This window comes from Camelina sativa, chromosome 10 (assembly GCF_000633955.1).
Source record: "Camelina sativa cultivar DH55 chromosome 10, Cs, whole genome shotgun sequence".
Taxonomy (NCBI): Eukaryota; Viridiplantae; Streptophyta; class Magnoliopsida; order Brassicales; family Brassicaceae; genus Camelina; species Camelina sativa.
In genome coordinates, this window is record NC_025694.1 from 14671579 (window position 1) to 14689720 (window position 18142).

Genomic DNA, 18142 nt, shown 5'->3' on the forward strand with positions numbered 1-18142 from the left:
AAAAAACCAGAGGGGGAAGAACATGAATGATGGTGAGTTGGAGGTTTACCGTTCAATGAAGGGGAACCAAAGATGAGACCGAATAAAATCTTGAACTAAGTATGACTACGATGGATCTAAGAGATCTTCATGGGGAAGCTGACCAAAGACCTTGCAACAAAGGACGGAGACCAGTGGCTTATAGTTCGGGACAAAACGAGAAAGGCTTTATGGATAAGGTACATCAGAGCTGGTAGCTGCTGCGAACGATGGTGAAGAAGGTGGGAAGGTGAGTACAAGTGAAATCGAAGTCGTTTCTTTCGTATGCTCCTGATGGGTAGAAAGACTGTCAATTTTATTGTAGTTGGTCTTATTTTGTAAGGCCTAATATTAAAATATAAAACAATTGCTTTTAATGTGCCAGGTGTCATGTTCTTAGAAAAAGTTGAGAAAAAACTTCTCTTATTAGATAAGATTGCGTTTAGAGTTATATTTAGAAAGTTTTTTTTTAAATAATTTTGTCGGATATAAATTTAACATCAGATTCAATGGTGGATAATGAATCATATTGTGTTTTTTTCGTATGAGCCACATGATATTGTACGCTCGGTGTGGCTAGGCTCTCTAATGACATACATAATATTGTTGTATAACACTATTACTGAGCATTTTATATAAACAAAGATGTTGTAAACTGTGATTTTGATTTCTACACTCTTAGGCCATGAATGGTAGCCATTAAAAGGTGGTTTTCGACTTGCATTTTTCAAAAATACATAAAAGTCACCAATCAAGACTTTTTAAACAAATTCACGTTTTCCAAAAAAGAAATTGCGGATTTTGTGACAAAATTAAAACAGGACCGCATTTCTATATAAGAGGAGTGTGTTATACAGCGGTCCAATAGAAATTCGCGGTGAATAGTCATTTTCTGATTTTTTTTATTCAAATAACTCTTTCTCTGACAAATCACAAAATTACAACAACTCTTTCTCTCTTTCCCTATTTTCACTCCTTTCACATAAAAAATTCACGTTGAACCAAAAAAATAAAAAAAATTGTCTCTTTGTTTTCAGGCTTCTAGCATATATTAAGGTGATGTGTATTGTTTTTTTTTTCAACTTATTTTACTATTATTATAGATAATAAATTAACACTCTTATAAAATATATAAGATATATTTTTTTAGTTTAAACTTATTAAAATTAAAATTATGATTCAATATTTATTAATTTATGTTTTGCAGTTTAATGTTTTTATAGTAGTAGTAGGTTATATATTTCATTAATTTTAAAATAGATACATATATTTACTACAGATAGTGTTTATTAAATATTTAATTTAAAATAGTTCTATGTACAAAATCAACTTAGTTATTTATGGATTTTTATTTTAACTATGTTTACAAAATTTAAGTTTAAAAATATTCAAAAAAATAGTTTAATAATATTATAAAAAATTTATTACCCTTGTTAATTATTATATATATTTATATTTTCTCTCATACTAATGTTTACTACTGTTATTATTTTCATAGTAATTTTTATTATCATTTTGGATGCATCGTAATTGTTTTATTATATCTAACGTAGATATATCATCTAATCGTCGACGAAACAATAATCCTTCAAAACGTCATACTAATCCAAACAAAATTTTAACTCCTCCAACAAAGGCAACAATTCAGATAAATATATGTTTTGTATTTTTCAAAAATACTTAATAATTTTATACAATAATTAATATTGTGTAATCGATATATGTAGAACAAAGACAAGTGCAAATGGTCGCACATTTGGGAGAAAACATTCATTTAATTGTTTGACGTAGCAATTGTCATGTCTACTTACACTCTTAAGAATCCTACTGCGATCAGTAGAGAGTATATGGTTAGAAAGTTCAATCAAGCGTTCAACATGGATATAACTTATGGTTTCTTCAAAAACAAGCTTGATGAATTAAAAAAAAAAAGTACAAAAGGTGGAAGGTTCTTATGCATAAAACTTTGATTACGGTTGATTTTGATACATGTATGATATATGCATCTGAATCATGGCGGGCGGACCAAGAGTTTGTAATTTCACATTATCCTCGTACATATAAACTTATGTATCAAAATTTAGGCTTTAAAAACTAATCCACTTTAATTTTAGAACTACAAATTAACAAAAAGCTTAAACTAAAAACCGTCTGAGTTTTGGGATCGAACGTAATGAAATGATGTCTCGCATTACATGATATTCAATCACATTCTCAACACTCTGCTCGTCAAAGAAGAGAACAATTGCTTAACGCGCATGGAGATGGCGATAGTGATGACGAACCACAAACACAAGTTCCTGAGACGCAAGAAGAAGAAGAAGAAGAAGTGTATAGTACTATTGATGACAATGAAACCTTACAACATTCCGCTTCTAGAAGTCAACAACGAAGTAAACTAAATCTGCAGTCGACTAGTAGGCGTGGGAGTAGATTAAAAAGATCTGGCGAAGCTCCCGAGGTTCTATTGGAAGTGGTTCACGAGGAAATCGTAGGCGACAATCATTTGAAACAACTAGACAAGACACCATTGTTGGGTATATAGAATTTCAACAACAAAGTTTTCAATAACTTTGTCCCGGTGGTTTTGAACAAGATGATTATGATGAATTTAAAAAAGCAGAGGCAATATTCTTTGCGCTATATCTAGCCAACTACATAAAATTTTAGTGGGCATGCATTAACGCACTTAAGGAGTTAGTTTTTTGGCGTAAGTATTTTATTGATATAGCAGGAAGCACTGACGAAGATGAGCTACAATTGTTAGAAGTTATGACGGGTGTTTCACGGAACAACCAAGATGTGCAAACAGTTAAGCTCATGTCATTCATTTGGCAGTCCGCATTCAGGAGGTCTATCATTTAGTAGTCCATCATATGTGGATAATAATTTATGAGGGCAAACTCCACTTAGTTGTTGGGGTCCTGGTTATCAAAAATGGGACACACCACGAAATGATCATCCACAATGAGGCACACCTCCAAATGTTCCACAGTGGGGCACACCACCAAATACTTCATAGTGGAGCTCACCATCCAACTTACATTCATGGCAACAAACACCAAATTTTCAGCAAGGCGGTTCATCTGGAACAACTCCAACAAATTTTCAATATGGATTTTCACTAGGTGACCGAGGTGAAAATGTGAGGAATAGTCAACAAGAAACTTCAGCCGGTCTCGGTTTCACTAATTATTTTGAATCTGGATGAATGCCACAACACCTAGACCATGAGGCCTTTTCAATATTTGTGGAACCCCGCAAGAACCAAATGAAAGTCATCAAAGTGATGTAGGAGATGAATAATATATGGCTTCATGTTTAATCAATATCGCTTATGTATTTTTATGATTTATATTGTCTTAGTTAATTTAAAATTTTTTCTGTAATTTGTGAGATTTTAAAATCATTTTATCTTTAATGAAATATCGTTTGTAATTTCACGCATTTTGTGTCAATTGCGATTACAAGACCCAAACAATCTAAATTACGAAGAGAGAGTCGAATTGTGGAGTTTAGAAAATGAACAATTTGAAGGGTTAGTAATATAAATAGCTTTGGCTTATTATGAACGATATTTTCAAAAAGCACCAGCCCAAACTAATGGAGGTTTGGGATAGAGAAATATATGGCATCAACTACAACATGATGATGCTGCTTGTCTTCAGTTATTATGGATGTCACTTCCATGTTTCAAAATATTGTGTAATATGTTGCAAATAAATTATGGTCTAAAACCAATATTAAATATAAGTATTGAAGAAAGTGTGGCTATGTTTTTATGGATAAGCGGACACAATGAAGTTCAAAGAGATGTTGGTTTAAGATTTGGCCGAAATCAAGAGACTGTACCGAGAAAATTTAGGAAAGTTCTTACAACAACTGAATTATTAGCATGTGATTTTATTAAAACTCCAACAAGACAGGAACTCTATCGAATTCCTGAAAGACTTCAAGTTGACTGGAGATATTGGCCATATTTTAGTGGATTTGTTGGAGCTATGGATAAGACTCATGTATGCGTCAAAGTAAAGACTGAGTTACAGGGAATGTATTGGAATTGCCAAGATAATGCGTCATTGAACATCATGGCAATATGTGATTTGAATATGTTATTCACATATATCTGGAATGGAGCACCAGGATCATGCCACAATACATCTGTTCTACAAATGGCACAACAAAGCCCTGTTTTAAAAATTGGTCGATTTGGCTGATTACACGGCGTGGAGTCGCTAGGTAGTGAGGAACCGCCGCGATAATGACAAAATCGGAAGTTAAATCGAAAAAAAAACTCGATTTTGATTGATTTTTCACCAAAATATGATGTTAAATGTGGGGATCTACTATTTCTATGTCATATACAGTTGAAAATATGATAAAATAAGAAAAAAATTGAGTTAAAATATTTTTTGACAGTCATATATTAGGTTTAACAGCATCGGGGTCTTGTGTGGAGAAGATGATAATCAAATTACTCTTTTGCCCCTTATTAATAAAAGGAAAAAAATAGATGAAACACATATCTGGGGGAGTTGAACGTGACCTCACCCTCTGTTAATGAGCTTTCAACCAGCTGAGCTGTCTAATATTTTCTGAACAAGTTAGTAAACAATCTAATATAAGTTATATATTATATTATTAATTATAAATAATAATAAAAACACTAAAACTAGTCCGCGATTAATTCCCGATTTATATCCGATTAATCGCTAGACCCTCCCTCACCGCCCGAGTAACGCCTAACGATTTTTAAAACATGGCAACAAAGTGATACCAAGTTTCCTCAGCCTCCATTAGAGAAGTATTATCTCGTTGATTATGGCTATCCAAATAAACAAGGATTTCTAGCTCCTTATAGATCATCACGAAATTGAGTTGTGAGATATCACATGTCTCAATTCTATGGCTCTCTTCCAAAGAATATACATGAATTGTTTAACCAATGTTACAATTAATATATACATATGATTAAATTTTAATTAAAATAAATTTCATATTAAAAATTCAGAAATGATATATTCAAATTGTTTGTTCAATAACACTAAGGGGGGGGGGGTTATTGGTTTGAGAGTTAAATAGAATTTTAATGACTTTAAAAGTTATGTATAATATGTTGTTATTCAATCAATACTTTTTAAAATTTGGTGTTATTAGTTGTGGATTTGTAAAAAGTTATCTAAAATCTTCATAAATCTACTGTTATTGGATTAAGAGTTTTATAAAAATAATTAAAAGTTTTATGTTATTCAACTAAAAAAAACAATCTTGCATTGTTAAGGAATTCAACTATTATGTTATTGGTTTAGTATTCTATATTATTTTCTTCATAAAAAGTCATGTAAACTCTCTCATCAAATAGAGAGATTGTCACAATCATAGTCCATGAATTTTTGGGAGGCGGAGAAGAAGAGGCACTGTTTGATGACGTTGCAAATTCCCAATCATCTTCCATCATATCTCCACCAATCTTAACCAAATTCATATACCCAGCAAAAAATAGACAGAATTATCTTTTATGACTACCGTCACCGGAAAAATCAAGAAGAATGGGAGAAGAAGATAACACCAAACGGTTGTTCAAATGAGCATTGGGAAGACCAATAGAAGATAGGGAGATAGAGACAAAGCATGTGAATTGTGAGAAGACGAGGAGAGAGCAATGAAACAAAAAACAAAACAAAAACTTCTGAAAGAGAGAGAGGAGCATGTGCATCCTCGTGAAACAGAGAAGTCAATGTGTATTTATATTCATCTCTCTCTCTTTCTCTCAACTTTCACTTCGAGTACCCTCTCTCTCTTATTTCTTTATCTCTCTTTCTTCTCTGTGTGTGTGCATGTCTGTTTACGTCACGCTCCAAGTACATTAAGGATCATGACACCCTTTTTGTATATAACAATGAGACACACAACGACTATGACGATGTTGAAGGTTGTGCGGTGATCAAAGAAAAAGAGAGCCTCCGTTTACGGTTACCACCATTGTTGTGTGCAGAAATTTTTTTTTTTTCACAGAAGCGTTAAATCGAAAAAAAAGAATATTGTGCAATATTTTTTTAGAAGGATTTTATAAGAATTTATGAGAGATTTTACAAGATTAGGAAAAATAAATCAGCAAGATTTTAGAAACTTTCTAAACAATCACTTAAAATCCTCAATTTTATACTTTCAATGATTTTATTTAAAGTCATTAAAATTCTTTTAAAATCCCAAACCAATACCACCTCCTAACTTTTTAAAAGTAAAAATTATATAATAAAACTAGTTATTAATAAAATAATATGAATTTTGTCTGCAAATTGTTTTTCACCAGTCAAATATTATTTTGTACCGCTTATTTTGCAGTAACCGCACTTGTCTCGCAAATACATTTGTCCCGCTTGTACCGCAGTTGAACCGTACCGCACTATCAAATTGTTTGTCGTGTACTATTAAATTTGCGGTTACCATTCGGAACCCAAAAACTTAGGTCAGTCACCAATCACACAATTGTATGTGATTTGCGTTATTTTAAAATAACAATAGTAAATAATGGGTTGCGGATTTCATGATGAGAATTATTAGTGGACCACTTTTGTTTTTTAAAACTACCTATTGGTAGGGTGTGGGTCAAAATGGTAACAGCGTATTTGGTTGTGCGAGACAAATAATTTTTTAGTGCAATACAATTCAACTGTGGTTTATGCGGGAGAAATATATTTGCAGGATAAGTGCAGTTAATACAAAATAAGCGGTACGGATAATATTTGATTGGTGAAATAAACAAGTGCGGTTCACAATAAAATCATATATATATATATATATATAATTACTTTTATAATAATTGTATTTAGTAAAAACGTATTATTGATTGGTAACCAAAGACGTATTTATATTTTTTTCTTCTAATTCCGCTTTCCTCACGTCACCATTCATGGCCATGTTTTTGTTTATGATAACCAAAAACTTTAACGTATTCGAGTGGTTAAGGAGCCTGTTTGACATACTATGCCACGCAGGTTCGAGTCCTGGTTGAGCATTATTTTTGTCTTTTTGTCGTTTATATATGTCATGTGTTGTCTTGTTGGCGTATGACTCAGCACCGTCGAATAGTCAACTAACACCGTTTAAGGAGAGGTTGAAATCCGCTAAATTTATAAAGTTTAGGTAGAAATTTTACATTTTTATTATGTTCAGTTTGATATATGCAGAGTATCAGTATGAAAAAGCGTTCCGCAAATAATCCGGGTTGATTTTGGCCGTTTTTCCCCTCCTATAGACACTACATGTTAGAGTTTAGGCTTTAATTTTGTTTCAAAGACTCAATATTGTAACATCATATGAGGTCAATAATTAGTCATAAGTTTTATGACTCAAAAAGTCACAGGGTAATGAATTACAGAAGATATACAACCTTTCGTGAGAAAAAATTGTACTCACAACAATTAGGTAATAGTTGTAGAAAAATAGGCAATCCGAATGGTACCCGCAAATTTGATAGTGTAGAACAAATGATTTAATAGTGCGGTACGGTTTAACTGCGCTACGTGCGAGATAAATATATTTGTGGGACAAGTGCGGTACGGTTTAATTGCGGTACGTGCGAGATAAGTATATTTGCGGGATAAGTGCCGTTTATGGAAAATAAACGATACGAATAATGCTTGATTGGTGAAAAAGTATTTGCGGTGCGGATTTCATATTATTTTACTATTAGTTAATATAATTATATACTTTGATTTGTTTTAATTAATAAATAAATATTTCACATATAGTTAAAATTAAAAAGTTAGTGTTATTGAACAAACAATTTTAATATATCATTACTAAACTTTAAATATAAAATTTACTGAAATTAAAATTAAAGCATATAATGTTCCAAAAATAAATTTATTTGTTACTTGAAAAAAAAAGATTTGTTAATGGTTATATGTGTATATATACTACTAAACGTATTAAGTTAATGATTTGCGGTTTATTAATGGATTTATTATTTGAAATTTATGAAATTCTTAAAGATAAGATGACAAAGGGTTATTTTATTATGTATTCTAAAAATTAGTTGAATGTGAGAGAGAAAAGAGAGAGGTTATTTTTTTTTTATTTTTTTTGTATTTTTATTATATGGATAAAATAATATATAATTATTATTATAATAAAAACAAAAAAAACGAAATATACTGCGTTTATCGGAAAACCGTTGGACAAATGGTGTTATTTTTTGGAAAGGTGGTCCAAGACTATTATCCAAAGGATATAAATTCGCACCTATTTGTTTTTTTTTGCTAAAAAAAAAATCATAGAAAAATTATTGATTGGGATTATGGAGGCGGTTTTCAAAAAAACGCATTAAATTCCGCTTTTAGGTGTTCTCCAATCACTGAAAACAAAGTTGAATTCAATTATTTTTATTGAAAACCACACTTCAGTCACGAATCACCATTAATACTTGTTTTTGTGTTTTTCTAGAAAAAATGGCGGTATTGTCTAGTAGATTATGCCTCGAACCGCTTTCTCAATATATATGGGTCATTACCCAGCGTTTTTCTAGAAAACCACACAAACCAATTCATTTTTTTTGTTTTACTTTCATATTAAAATAATACATATCTTATATTACTTTATAAAATATAAAATGGAAATACAATATTAAAAAAAGAAATTCTCTTTGTCTTCTCTTTCTACCTTTTATATATCTTCCACTTATATGTAACTTTTAGAAATATATGTATTATTCTATAACATTTGATTTATAATGTATTTCCAAATTATTTAATACAAAAATAGGTTTGCTAAAAGATTTAATGTATTAAAATACATTTGTTAAAAGATTTAAATAAAATGTACTGCAAATTGTTTTTCACCAATCAGACTTTATTTTGCACCGTTTATTTTGTATTAATTGCACTTGTCCCGCAATTATATTTCTCTCGTACGAACCGTAATTGAACCGCACCGCACTGTCAAATCATTTGCCCGTACAACCAAATCCGTTGTCACCATTCGGACCATAAGAATCTTAGTTATACTGTACAGCTGGCTATAACTTATTATTTATTTATGAAAACAAAAACAAAAAGAAGAGGCAAAGATAGTATTCTATAGTCAAGAAACCCACATTTTCAGAATAGAATAGTGGAGAGTCAAAGCAAAGAACAAAACAAAGAGGATGCAAAATGGGATGTCGTCACTGGTCTATTGGCTTCTTCTAGTCCCAAGTAAATTACCCCCTCCCTGCAAGTTTCGTACTCTAAGGCCATGATTGATGACTTAAATAAGCGGAACATATTTCCAAAAAATTGAAATCCACAATAACTACACCAATCAACCAAATTATATTAGTTTCCAGTTTTTGTAAAAACAAAAAGGAAATTCGCGTTTTTGTTTGTTATGTCTGGATAAAATGAATAACGTACTATATAGTACATAACTCCACATACGGTGCGAGACACCTTAAAATCTGTCTTTCTTGACTAATTGATTAATAATAATTTAATAATTATATAAGAAATAATCATAACTATAAATAACAAGATCAATATTAATAAATTCATATCTGTCATAAATAACATAAATATTAATAAATAAATAGTGTTTTTAGTTATGCATAAAAAATATATACATAAAAACTTGAACTCTGAGTTTAAATAAATATTATTTATGAAATATTTTTTTCATTAACATTAAAATAGAAAATAAATTACAATTATATTAATTATTTATATATTTACTAATTTATTCTTGAAACCGTTACTATAATATAGAAATATATGTGTGATTTTATTGTGAACCACAATTATTATTTTTTCGCCAATCAAATATCATTATGTACCGCTTATTTTGTATTAACCGCACTTATCCTGCAAATATATTTTTCTTCCATGAACCGCAGTTGAACCGTACCGCATTATTAAATTATTTGTCTCACACAACCAAATACGCAGTCACCATTCGAACCCTTAAAATTTATAGTTAATTTTGAAACATAATTCTATTTTTAGAACTTTAGAGGTAATGTGTTAGATTTGAAAACAAAACTTACTATTCTGGAGTTGTTGTGAGATTTTCCCAAAAAAATGTACATGCAAAACTTACTATTCTGGAACCTTAATTATCTAAATTTATTTAAACTACAAGATTAATTTCTCATGTACATGCATAACTGAAGACATTTTGATAATAAATTATTTCTTAAAATCTAAATTTGATTACCTTTTTTTTGTTAATCACAAAAAAAAAACAAAGTGTGTAATTGGAAAACCGCTAGGTAATTATGAGTAAATGAGGAGGAAAGGGGAACTCTCTGATTTATTATTTGCATATCTTAAATGTGAGCCCTGAAATATTCCCACAAAAACCGAGTTAATTGAGTCATTCTCTATTGTATTTATTTATTTATTTTTGAAGTAAGATGGAGCATTTAAAATATTGTCGTATTAATCATACTTTTGACCTTTTGAAAGATGGGCAAAAGAGTAACAAATTACCATAAAAAATGAAACAAAGACAGATAAAATTACCTGGTGGCTTCATGTCAAGATAGAGTGAGGTCAAAAACTGTTGGAGATTGAATTTTCTGATTAAATCCTACAACAAAGAAAGATTCAAGTGAGGAGAAGAAGAAGAACAGATTAAAGCGAACAACAAGAAGAAGTTGTCGTGTGACCAAAGGAGGAAGAAGAGTTAACGACCTAAAGAGAAAAAGAAACAAGTCAACAAGAGAGAAGTTGGGCTTGTGTTTTGTAATAAGGCTATTGGGATGTAAGTGTATTAGGCCTACAAATGTTAGTGGGTTTGGTTGGTTAGCTATAGTAATTAGGTTAAGAATGAAATTTAAGTATAAAGGTGTTGTAATGGTGTAAAATAACAATTATCCAAGTTTAACAATGTAGTATTTGGAGTAAAACCGCTTCTTGTCTAATCTCTAACAAACAAACCAAAAAAAAAATAAGAGAACAAAGAAGAGCAAACTGAAACTGTCAAAGAAGAAGATAAGGAAAAGAATGTGGTGACAAGAGCACCATCAGCTACTACAAACACTTTCACACCGTAGCTTTAATAGCATCCAAGAAGGCGAGGAGGTCTCTGGAAGAAGCTGTGGAGATAGTGCGAATGTTAAGATAGAGTTGTGGGGTGATTTCTATTCTTCCTGACATGGTGAAGGTAAAGCTTAAAGATGCTTGTTGAGGCTAAGAATCCATGTGATTCTTGAGCTTAAACAAGAAGCAGAACTAAAAAAGGCTACGGTTAGAGAAAAACTTTTGTGAAAAAAAAAGGAAAAAAAAAAAGGGCTTTCAGCGGAAGAAGCTGAAGCAAAAGAGGAAGGGAGGCACCGCATCAATGGTGTCAAAGAAGAGTGGGGCTGAAGTAGAGAAGAAGCTCAGTCACCAATGAAAGGAAGCTGCAGCCATGTAAAGAAATTCTCATGAGGTTAGTGTGAATAAAATCAAAGTTCAAAGATCAACAAGACTCAAATTCAAAAGAGATGGATTGAGAACGACGGTTGAGGCTGAGAACAAACTATGTGAAGCATCAAACCAAGAAGGAGAATTTGTGGCTGAAGTTGAAATGAGAGAGGTATGCTTAAGGTTGGAAATTTTTTTGATTACTCAAGTTGTGTTGGAGATTATGGAAAAACCAAATAGACCGAGGTTAGAGAAAGCTTTAGGTGATGGTGAAAAGAACCAAACATACTAAAGTCAACCAAAGTGATGGTTTAGAGAATGGAAATGCACAACTTGGTGATCAAAGAAGACCCAAAGTAAAGAAAGGGAGAATGCATACCTGAAGTTGAGAGAGCGACACAAGCTGTTGGAGAAGCAGAGATCAAAATAAAACCAGAAGGAGGATGCTCACCAAGAGTGAAATGGAGGAACAAACTGGTTAGAAAGAGAAAGATCAAGCTGAATCCATACAGTGAACTAAGAAAGAAGCTCACCACAGAGGGAGCTGAATAAGGATAAGAGAAGTTCACCTGAGATAGAGGGAGCTAAGTCGGTTGCACAAAGCACCGAAGAAGACGTGAACAAGAGTCACACACAAGACTTCAAGAATGTGAGGAGAGCTCGCGGGAAAACTTGTGTAACGCCCGCGAACCAATTTCTGGAATTTCGGTTTGGGTGTCGATCGACAACACATGTGGTGTCGGTCAACACCATTTGCTGACGGTTCAATTGGTTCGATTTTAATCGTCCGGTTTGCGTGGTTAGTTTAAGAGAAGCCCTAAACTCGAGTTTAAAAAGGGAACTCGACTTATTTCGTCTTTTTAGCCGTTTTTGGACAGAGAAGCAGAGAGAAGAAGGAGAAAACGTTTTTGAGAGAGATTTCTGAGATCCTTTGTTGTTCTTGAGAGATCTATTGCTGTGGAGTGAAGATCTTGTGTTAGGAACGAAGGAGAAGGCTTCTAAGTGTTGGATTCGTCGTTGTTGAGTGAGAATCTTCCTGCAAAAGAGGTGAGTGCTTGACCATGGCTGATCTAAGCCTGAGATCTCTGTTGTTTTGGCTGTTTCTTTGTGTTTGTGGTGTTTTGCTTGTGTGGGTTGGTTGTTTTCATGTTCCCATAGGTTCCTGAGAAGTTTGGAAGAGTTTGGGAGGGTTTGGAACGGAGCTTTGTCGTTCGGCTTCGTGCAGATCGATTCTGTGAAGGTGGTGTCGATCGACACAAGTTGGTGTCGGTTGAGACCATGTTGGTTGAGTGTTGGTCGACATCGACCTAGTGTCGGTCGACACCAGTGACGCGTTAGCGTCGGTCGACACCGACTTAGTGTCGGTCGACACCAGACTTGACCGAGTCTTGTTTTCCTGGTTTGTTGTGTTGTTTGTGTTTTGGTTGTTGGCTTTAATAATAGAATCTCAGTTGCTTGTGTGTATAGCCCAGTAGATTGGAGGATGGCCTCACTAAGTGTTTATTAAATACTTATGCATCTTAATTTGTGTTTGCGGTGCAGGTAAAGGCAAGTGTGAACCTGGAATCAAGACGATGAGGAGGAGGATGACCTAGGGTTTCATTTGTGTGTTGTTGGTTATTTATGGTTATGTGTCGGAACCTTGGTTAGAGTTATGATAGGTTGTTGGATAGAATGGTTAGGAATGTTATTGTATTAAGGATATGTTGGTTTGGTATTGTTTGTACGTTTCCGCTGTGTAAGATGGTTATGGCTGGTTTAAATGATGTTTTGTGGTTTGGGTTGATTTAATTAAGTAGTATGAGACTCTTAATTATATATATAGTATTTAAAAAAAAAACGGGTTGGGTCGTTCCAACTTGAAGGAGAAACTTGCATATTATAGATATGAAGTCACAAGGCTGACTGACTTGCAAGTGAAACAAATTGGCCAAGAGATTGATCAAAGAGAAACATGGAGAGATTGCGAAGAAAACCAGCCAAGAGATGGCAAAGATATTTGCAAAAGAAGGAAACTAGATCCACATAGATTCAGATGAAGAGGGAGAATTAAAATTCTAGCTTGCAAGTCGACATGGTGAAAGAGAAACCATTAAAGATGGTGATGTCAGACAATCAATTGCAGCTAGAGAAGGAAGAGGTACAAAATTACCTTGAAGTCGTGGATTGAATTGGTTGCAAAAAGTCTTAAGACTCGAACCAGAAGAGACATGGCAAGATTGGCGAGAGATTTCACTCCCAAGCACCTGTGGATGAAAGTAGAAGCAGCTTGACTAAAGCAGAATCAAGGAGGAGGCGAATCATCATAAGAACAAGGAGCATGGGATTCAAATCCCTAATTTTGATTTTGGGGATTTAATCGAAAGATTCAAGAGGGAGTGTTGGAGATTGAATCTTCTGATTAAATCCTACAACAAAGAAAGCTTCAAGTAAGGAGAAGAAGAAGAACAAAGTAAAGCGAACAACAAGAAGAAGTTGTCGTGTGACCAAAGGAGGAAGAAGAGTCAACGACACAAGGAGAAAAAGAAACAAGTCAACAAAAGAGAAGTTTGACTTGTGTTTTGTAATAAGGCTATTGGACTGCAAGTGTATTAGGCCTACAAATGTTAGTGGCTTTGGTTAGTTAGCTATAATAATTAGGTTAAGAATGAAACCTAAGTATAAAAGTGTTGTAATGGTGTAAGATAACAATTATCCAAGTTTAACAATGTAATCCTTGGAGTAAAACCAATTCTTGTCTCATCTCTAACAAACAAACCAAATCTAAGAGATAGAGATAACCTAAGAGAGGTTACAAGTAAGAATTCCAACAAAAACTCAAAAGTACATGATGAGTTCCATAATGGAGTAACAAAATGTAAGTATTACAAATACAAATATACTAGGATTTAACCTCTGGTACACCACGGGACAATTATTTATTTTTTTTTATTATTTTTTTATTTTAGCGGTATTTAATTTAGTAATAAAATTATATATTTTAAATTGTTAATATTTTGTATATTTAAGCGATGATACAATTATTCTTAAAGTATTATAATTTTATCATGATAAAACACTAAAATTATGAATTATAACTGTTTGTATAATGTATAATTAATCAGAATAATATTTTTTTATTTATTTAAAATAATACTATTATTGTTTTGTTTGATATATAATTATTTAATTTAACTGATTGTTTATTTTCTATTTTTATTTTTATTTTGGGACACATATATAGAAAAGAAATTTGATATTAATAAGGAATTTAAGTAGAATTAATTAGTTCTATAAAAAAATTAATTTTATCAATTTAGCATATTTTACTTATTGTTTTAGTGCAATTTTGTAGAGACTAAAATTTTAAATAAACAAAACTAAAATGTACTTCAAAAAATATATATATATAGATAGACTTTCTTAAGCTGGCATTATATAGTATTTTTAATATGATAATGCTTTCACAAACTCAGATAATCAGAAAAGAAAAATAATTAGAGGGATAAATAAAAAAATATTGGTGAGAATCAAACAAAAAGAAAAAAAAAAAAAAGAATATTGGGGTGATATCATCATATGGTCCAATAAATATTTATTTGCCTAGTTGAAACCGTCGTCATGAGTCATGAGCATAGTGCTCGTCGAACCTTTGACGAATTCTTGGATAAAGTTCGATTCTAGCATCGGTTGTATGAATTTAAAATGAATACTACTACTACTACTACTTATTGTTTTGTGTTGCCAAATAAATAAATGTTTTCTTCAGTTTAGTGTTTCAGATGTCTAGGTACATTTTCAATTAATCACTTTGATCTATAAAAAGCCCACTCTCACACTTCATCTTCCACTTCAAAATTCAATTTTTATTTAAGATTCTCTCATTCTCCTCCATTAGAGTAAGTAAAAGCTTAAAGCTTCGCTATTTTGTGATTCCCTCCTTCATTGTCTTCCATGTCTACCGTCTTCCCCAAATCAACCTCTTTCATCTCTCAACCACTCACCAAACCCCACAAATCCGATTCAATCACCACATCAGTTTCATTCCCTTCGAATTCAAGAAACCGTAGCCTAAGAACGTCACGCGTACGAGCTGGTCTAATCGAGCCAGATGGTGGGAAGCTCGTGGATCTTGTCGTATCAGAGCCGCGACGGCGAGAGAAGAAACACGAAGCGGCGGGTTTGCCGAGAGTGAGATTGACGGAGATTGATCTACAGTGGATGCACGTATTGAGTGAAGGTTGGGCAAGTCCGCTTCGAGGGTTTATGAGGGAATCAGAGTTCCTCCAAACCCTTCATTTCAATTTTCTCAATCTCGATGATGGATCCGTCGTTAACATGTCTGTGCCTATTGTTCTTGCTATTGATGATGACCAGAAAGCTCTGATTGGTGAATCGAAACGAGTCTCTCTTGTTGATTCTGATGATAACCCTATCGCTATCCTCAACGAGTAAGTCTCAATTTAATGGCTTTTCAAAGTTTCCATAGGATTTGAGGAATCAAGTTTAGATTTTTTTCTGGTAGTTATGTTGGTCACTGAGAAGTAATGTGTATGTGGTTTTTATTCAGTATTGAGATTTATAAACATCCGAAAGAAGAACGGATAGCGAGAACTTGGGGTACCACTGCGCCGGGTTTGCCTTATGTAGAAGAGGCGGTAACCAATGCTGGGAACTGGCTCATTGGTGGTGATCTTGAGGTTTTGGAACCTGTTAAGTACAATGATGGGCTTGACCGTTTCAGGCTTTCGCCGTTGGAACTGCGTAATGAGCTAGAGAAACGTGGCGCGGATGCTGTGTTTGCGTTTCAGCTTAGGAACCCGGTTCATAACGGACATGCTCTTCTTATGACTGATACTCGTAGGAGACTTCTTGAGATGGGTTACAAAAACCCTATTCTTTTGTTACATCCGTTGGGAGGGTTTACAAAAGCGGATGATGTTCCTCTCAGCTGGCGAATGAAACAGCACGAGAAGGTAAATAATGGAAGCAATGTCTTTTTTTTTTGTGTGTGTTGGTCCTAGTTATTTTATAGGAGATGCTAAAATGGTTTCTCATGACTTAATTAGGTGCTAGAGGACGGTGTTCTTGATCCAGAGACGACTGTGGTGTCTATATTCCCATCTCCAATGCTTTATGCTGGTCCAACCGAAGTGCAGTGGCACGCAAAGGCTAGGATCAATGCTGGTGCTAACTTCTACATTGTGGGTAGAGATCCGGCTGGAATGGGTCACCCTGTGGAGAAACGTGACCTGTATGATGCTGATCACGGGAAGAAAGTACTAAGCATGGCTCCTGGACTCGAACGACTCAACATTCTTCCTTTCAGGGTATATATATTAACCACCACATACTCAAACCTTGGTATCTCCTTCTAAGATTTAGTCTTTTTAAGCTTTATAATTTCTGTTTTCAAATGGTTTTAGGTTGCTGCATACGATAAGACACAAGGCAAGATGGCTTTCTTTGATCCCTCGAGAGCTCAGGATTTCTTGTTCATTTCTGGCACGAAGGTACAGCTTCTCAGACCAATTGGGACATAATGTAATCTAACCAGACTATTCAGTTCCTGATGAAAGCTTAATTTGGTGTTGTTTTATTAGATGAGAGCATTGGCAAAGAACAGAGAAAACCCTCCTGATGGATTTATGTGCCCTGGAGGCTGGAAAGTGCTTGTGGATTACTATGACAGTTTGACTCTTACCGGAAATACCAGACTCCCAGAGAAGATTCCGGTCTAAGACAGACTAAACACATTCTTTTTTTTGTATGTTTTGTTTTAGAAAAGTAATAACATTATAGTTTCTTTAAGATCTCAAAATAATGATTAGTCATGGTAATAAGATTTGGAAAAGTTTATATGAACAATGGTGTTGAAATTTTGAGATATACCGATTTTAGATATCTTATTAAAAGCAAGCTTTATATAAGTTATATAGAGTTGCCAGCATAAGAAAGTAGAATTGCTCATAGTTTAAAACCAATGTTCAAAGAGAGGGTTCAGAGGCAGTAGTGAATTTAGCCAAATTATAAGAGGAGGCAAACCTTTGTAGTTTATAGAAAGATATTTCATTATAGTGTTGAGTTATATTATTATAGTATATATAAACCAAAAAAAAAGAAAGAAAAAAACAGAGCGTAAAAGCAATATGAATCTAACTTTCAATCCTTCATCGTTCTTCAATCTAACACTATGACTTCATTTTTAATTCTTTTGGTTAGAGTCACGATGTTTCCTTCGTTATTACTTCCCCTCTTATTCCTTGAATGACTCACAACCTCTGACGTTTGCTCGGTCTTCACTTCCACATGCTTTTCTACTCGGTAGACAAGATCAGTTTTATCCTCATTTACATCAACGCACACAATGGAGTCGTCATTGATTTCTTCTCGCACAATCATCATTGACATATCTGTGACCACTTTCCTCTCTAGCCATCTCCTAATGGGCCTAGCACCATACACCTACAATAATAATCATACAATATTAAGTGATGCAACAACAAATGTAAAAAACCTCAAGCACAACATACTTTTTAAGTGGATAAGGAAAAGGACATTTACCGAGTCGTAACTGGCTGCTAAAACGTAGTCTAATGCATCATTTGTGACAGACATAGATACACCTTTCTCAGCAAGCCGATTAGCAACACTCTTCATTTGGAGTTGAACGATTTTTCTCAAATGCTCGTGGGACATAGGATCAAACATCACTATCTCATCCAATCTGTTTAACAGCTCTGGCCTGAAATAGTTTTTGA

The 18142-nt window shown here is 33.5% G+C and overlaps 3 protein-coding genes and 1 pseudogene across 3 annotated transcripts in view; 2 read left to right on the top strand and 2 right to left on the bottom strand.

Moving 5' to 3' along the window:
• LOC109126854 lies at positions 249–2914 on the top strand (annotated as a pseudogene).
• Positions 15019–17276, top strand: LOC104718958 (ATP-sulfurylase 3, chloroplastic-like). Its single transcript, XM_010436789.2, has 5 exons — positions 15019–15832; positions 15952–16357; positions 16451–16711; positions 16808–16894; positions 16985–17276. The coding sequence occupies exons 1-5, from the start codon at positions 15336–15338 to the stop codon at positions 17120–17122; spliced, it is 1389 nt and encodes a 462-aa protein (XP_010435091.1). The 5' UTR covers positions 15019–15335; the 3' UTR covers positions 17123–17276.
• LOC104718959 (chaperone protein ClpB1-like) lies at positions 17472–18134 on the bottom strand. Its single transcript, XM_010436790.2, has 2 exons — positions 17946–18134; positions 17472–17846 (listed from the first exon to the last, which is right to left on the bottom strand). The coding sequence occupies exons 1-2, from the start codon at positions 18090–18092 to the stop codon at positions 17562–17564; spliced, it is 432 nt and encodes a 143-aa protein (XP_010435092.1). The 5' UTR covers positions 18093–18134; the 3' UTR covers positions 17472–17561.
• The window catches only part of LOC104720379 (chaperone protein ClpB1-like), a 5191-nt gene continuing 5148 nt past the window's right edge, over positions 18100–18142 (bottom strand). Inside the window, exon 3 of the mRNA XM_019230732.1 lies at positions 18100–18126. Within this exon, the coding sequence (XP_019086277.1) occupies positions 18100–18126 (27 nt within the window). The remainder of the gene's footprint in view (positions 18127–18142) is intronic.

Excerpts from the sequence above, each read along its gene's own strand:
- LOC104718959 (XM_010436790.2), bottom strand. The coding sequence starts at position 18,092 with ATGTTTGATCCTATGTCCCACGAGCATTTGAGAAAAATCGTTCAACTC. Across the intron at positions 17,847-17,945 it reads TAGCAGCCAGTTACGACTCG|GTGTATGGTGCTAGGCCCAT; the intron begins GTAAATGTCCTT and ends TTATTATTGTAG.
- LOC104718958 (XM_010436789.2), top strand. The coding sequence starts at position 15,336 with ATGTCTACCGTCTTCCCCAAATCAACCTCTTTCATCTCTCAACCACTC. Across the intron at positions 16,358-16,450 it reads GAATGAAACAGCACGAGAAG|GTGCTAGAGGACGGTGTTCT; the intron begins GTAAATAATGGA and ends TGACTTAATTAG. Across the intron at positions 16,712-16,807 it reads TCAACATTCTTCCTTTCAGG|GTTGCTGCATACGATAAGAC; the intron begins GTATATATATTA and ends AAATGGTTTTAG.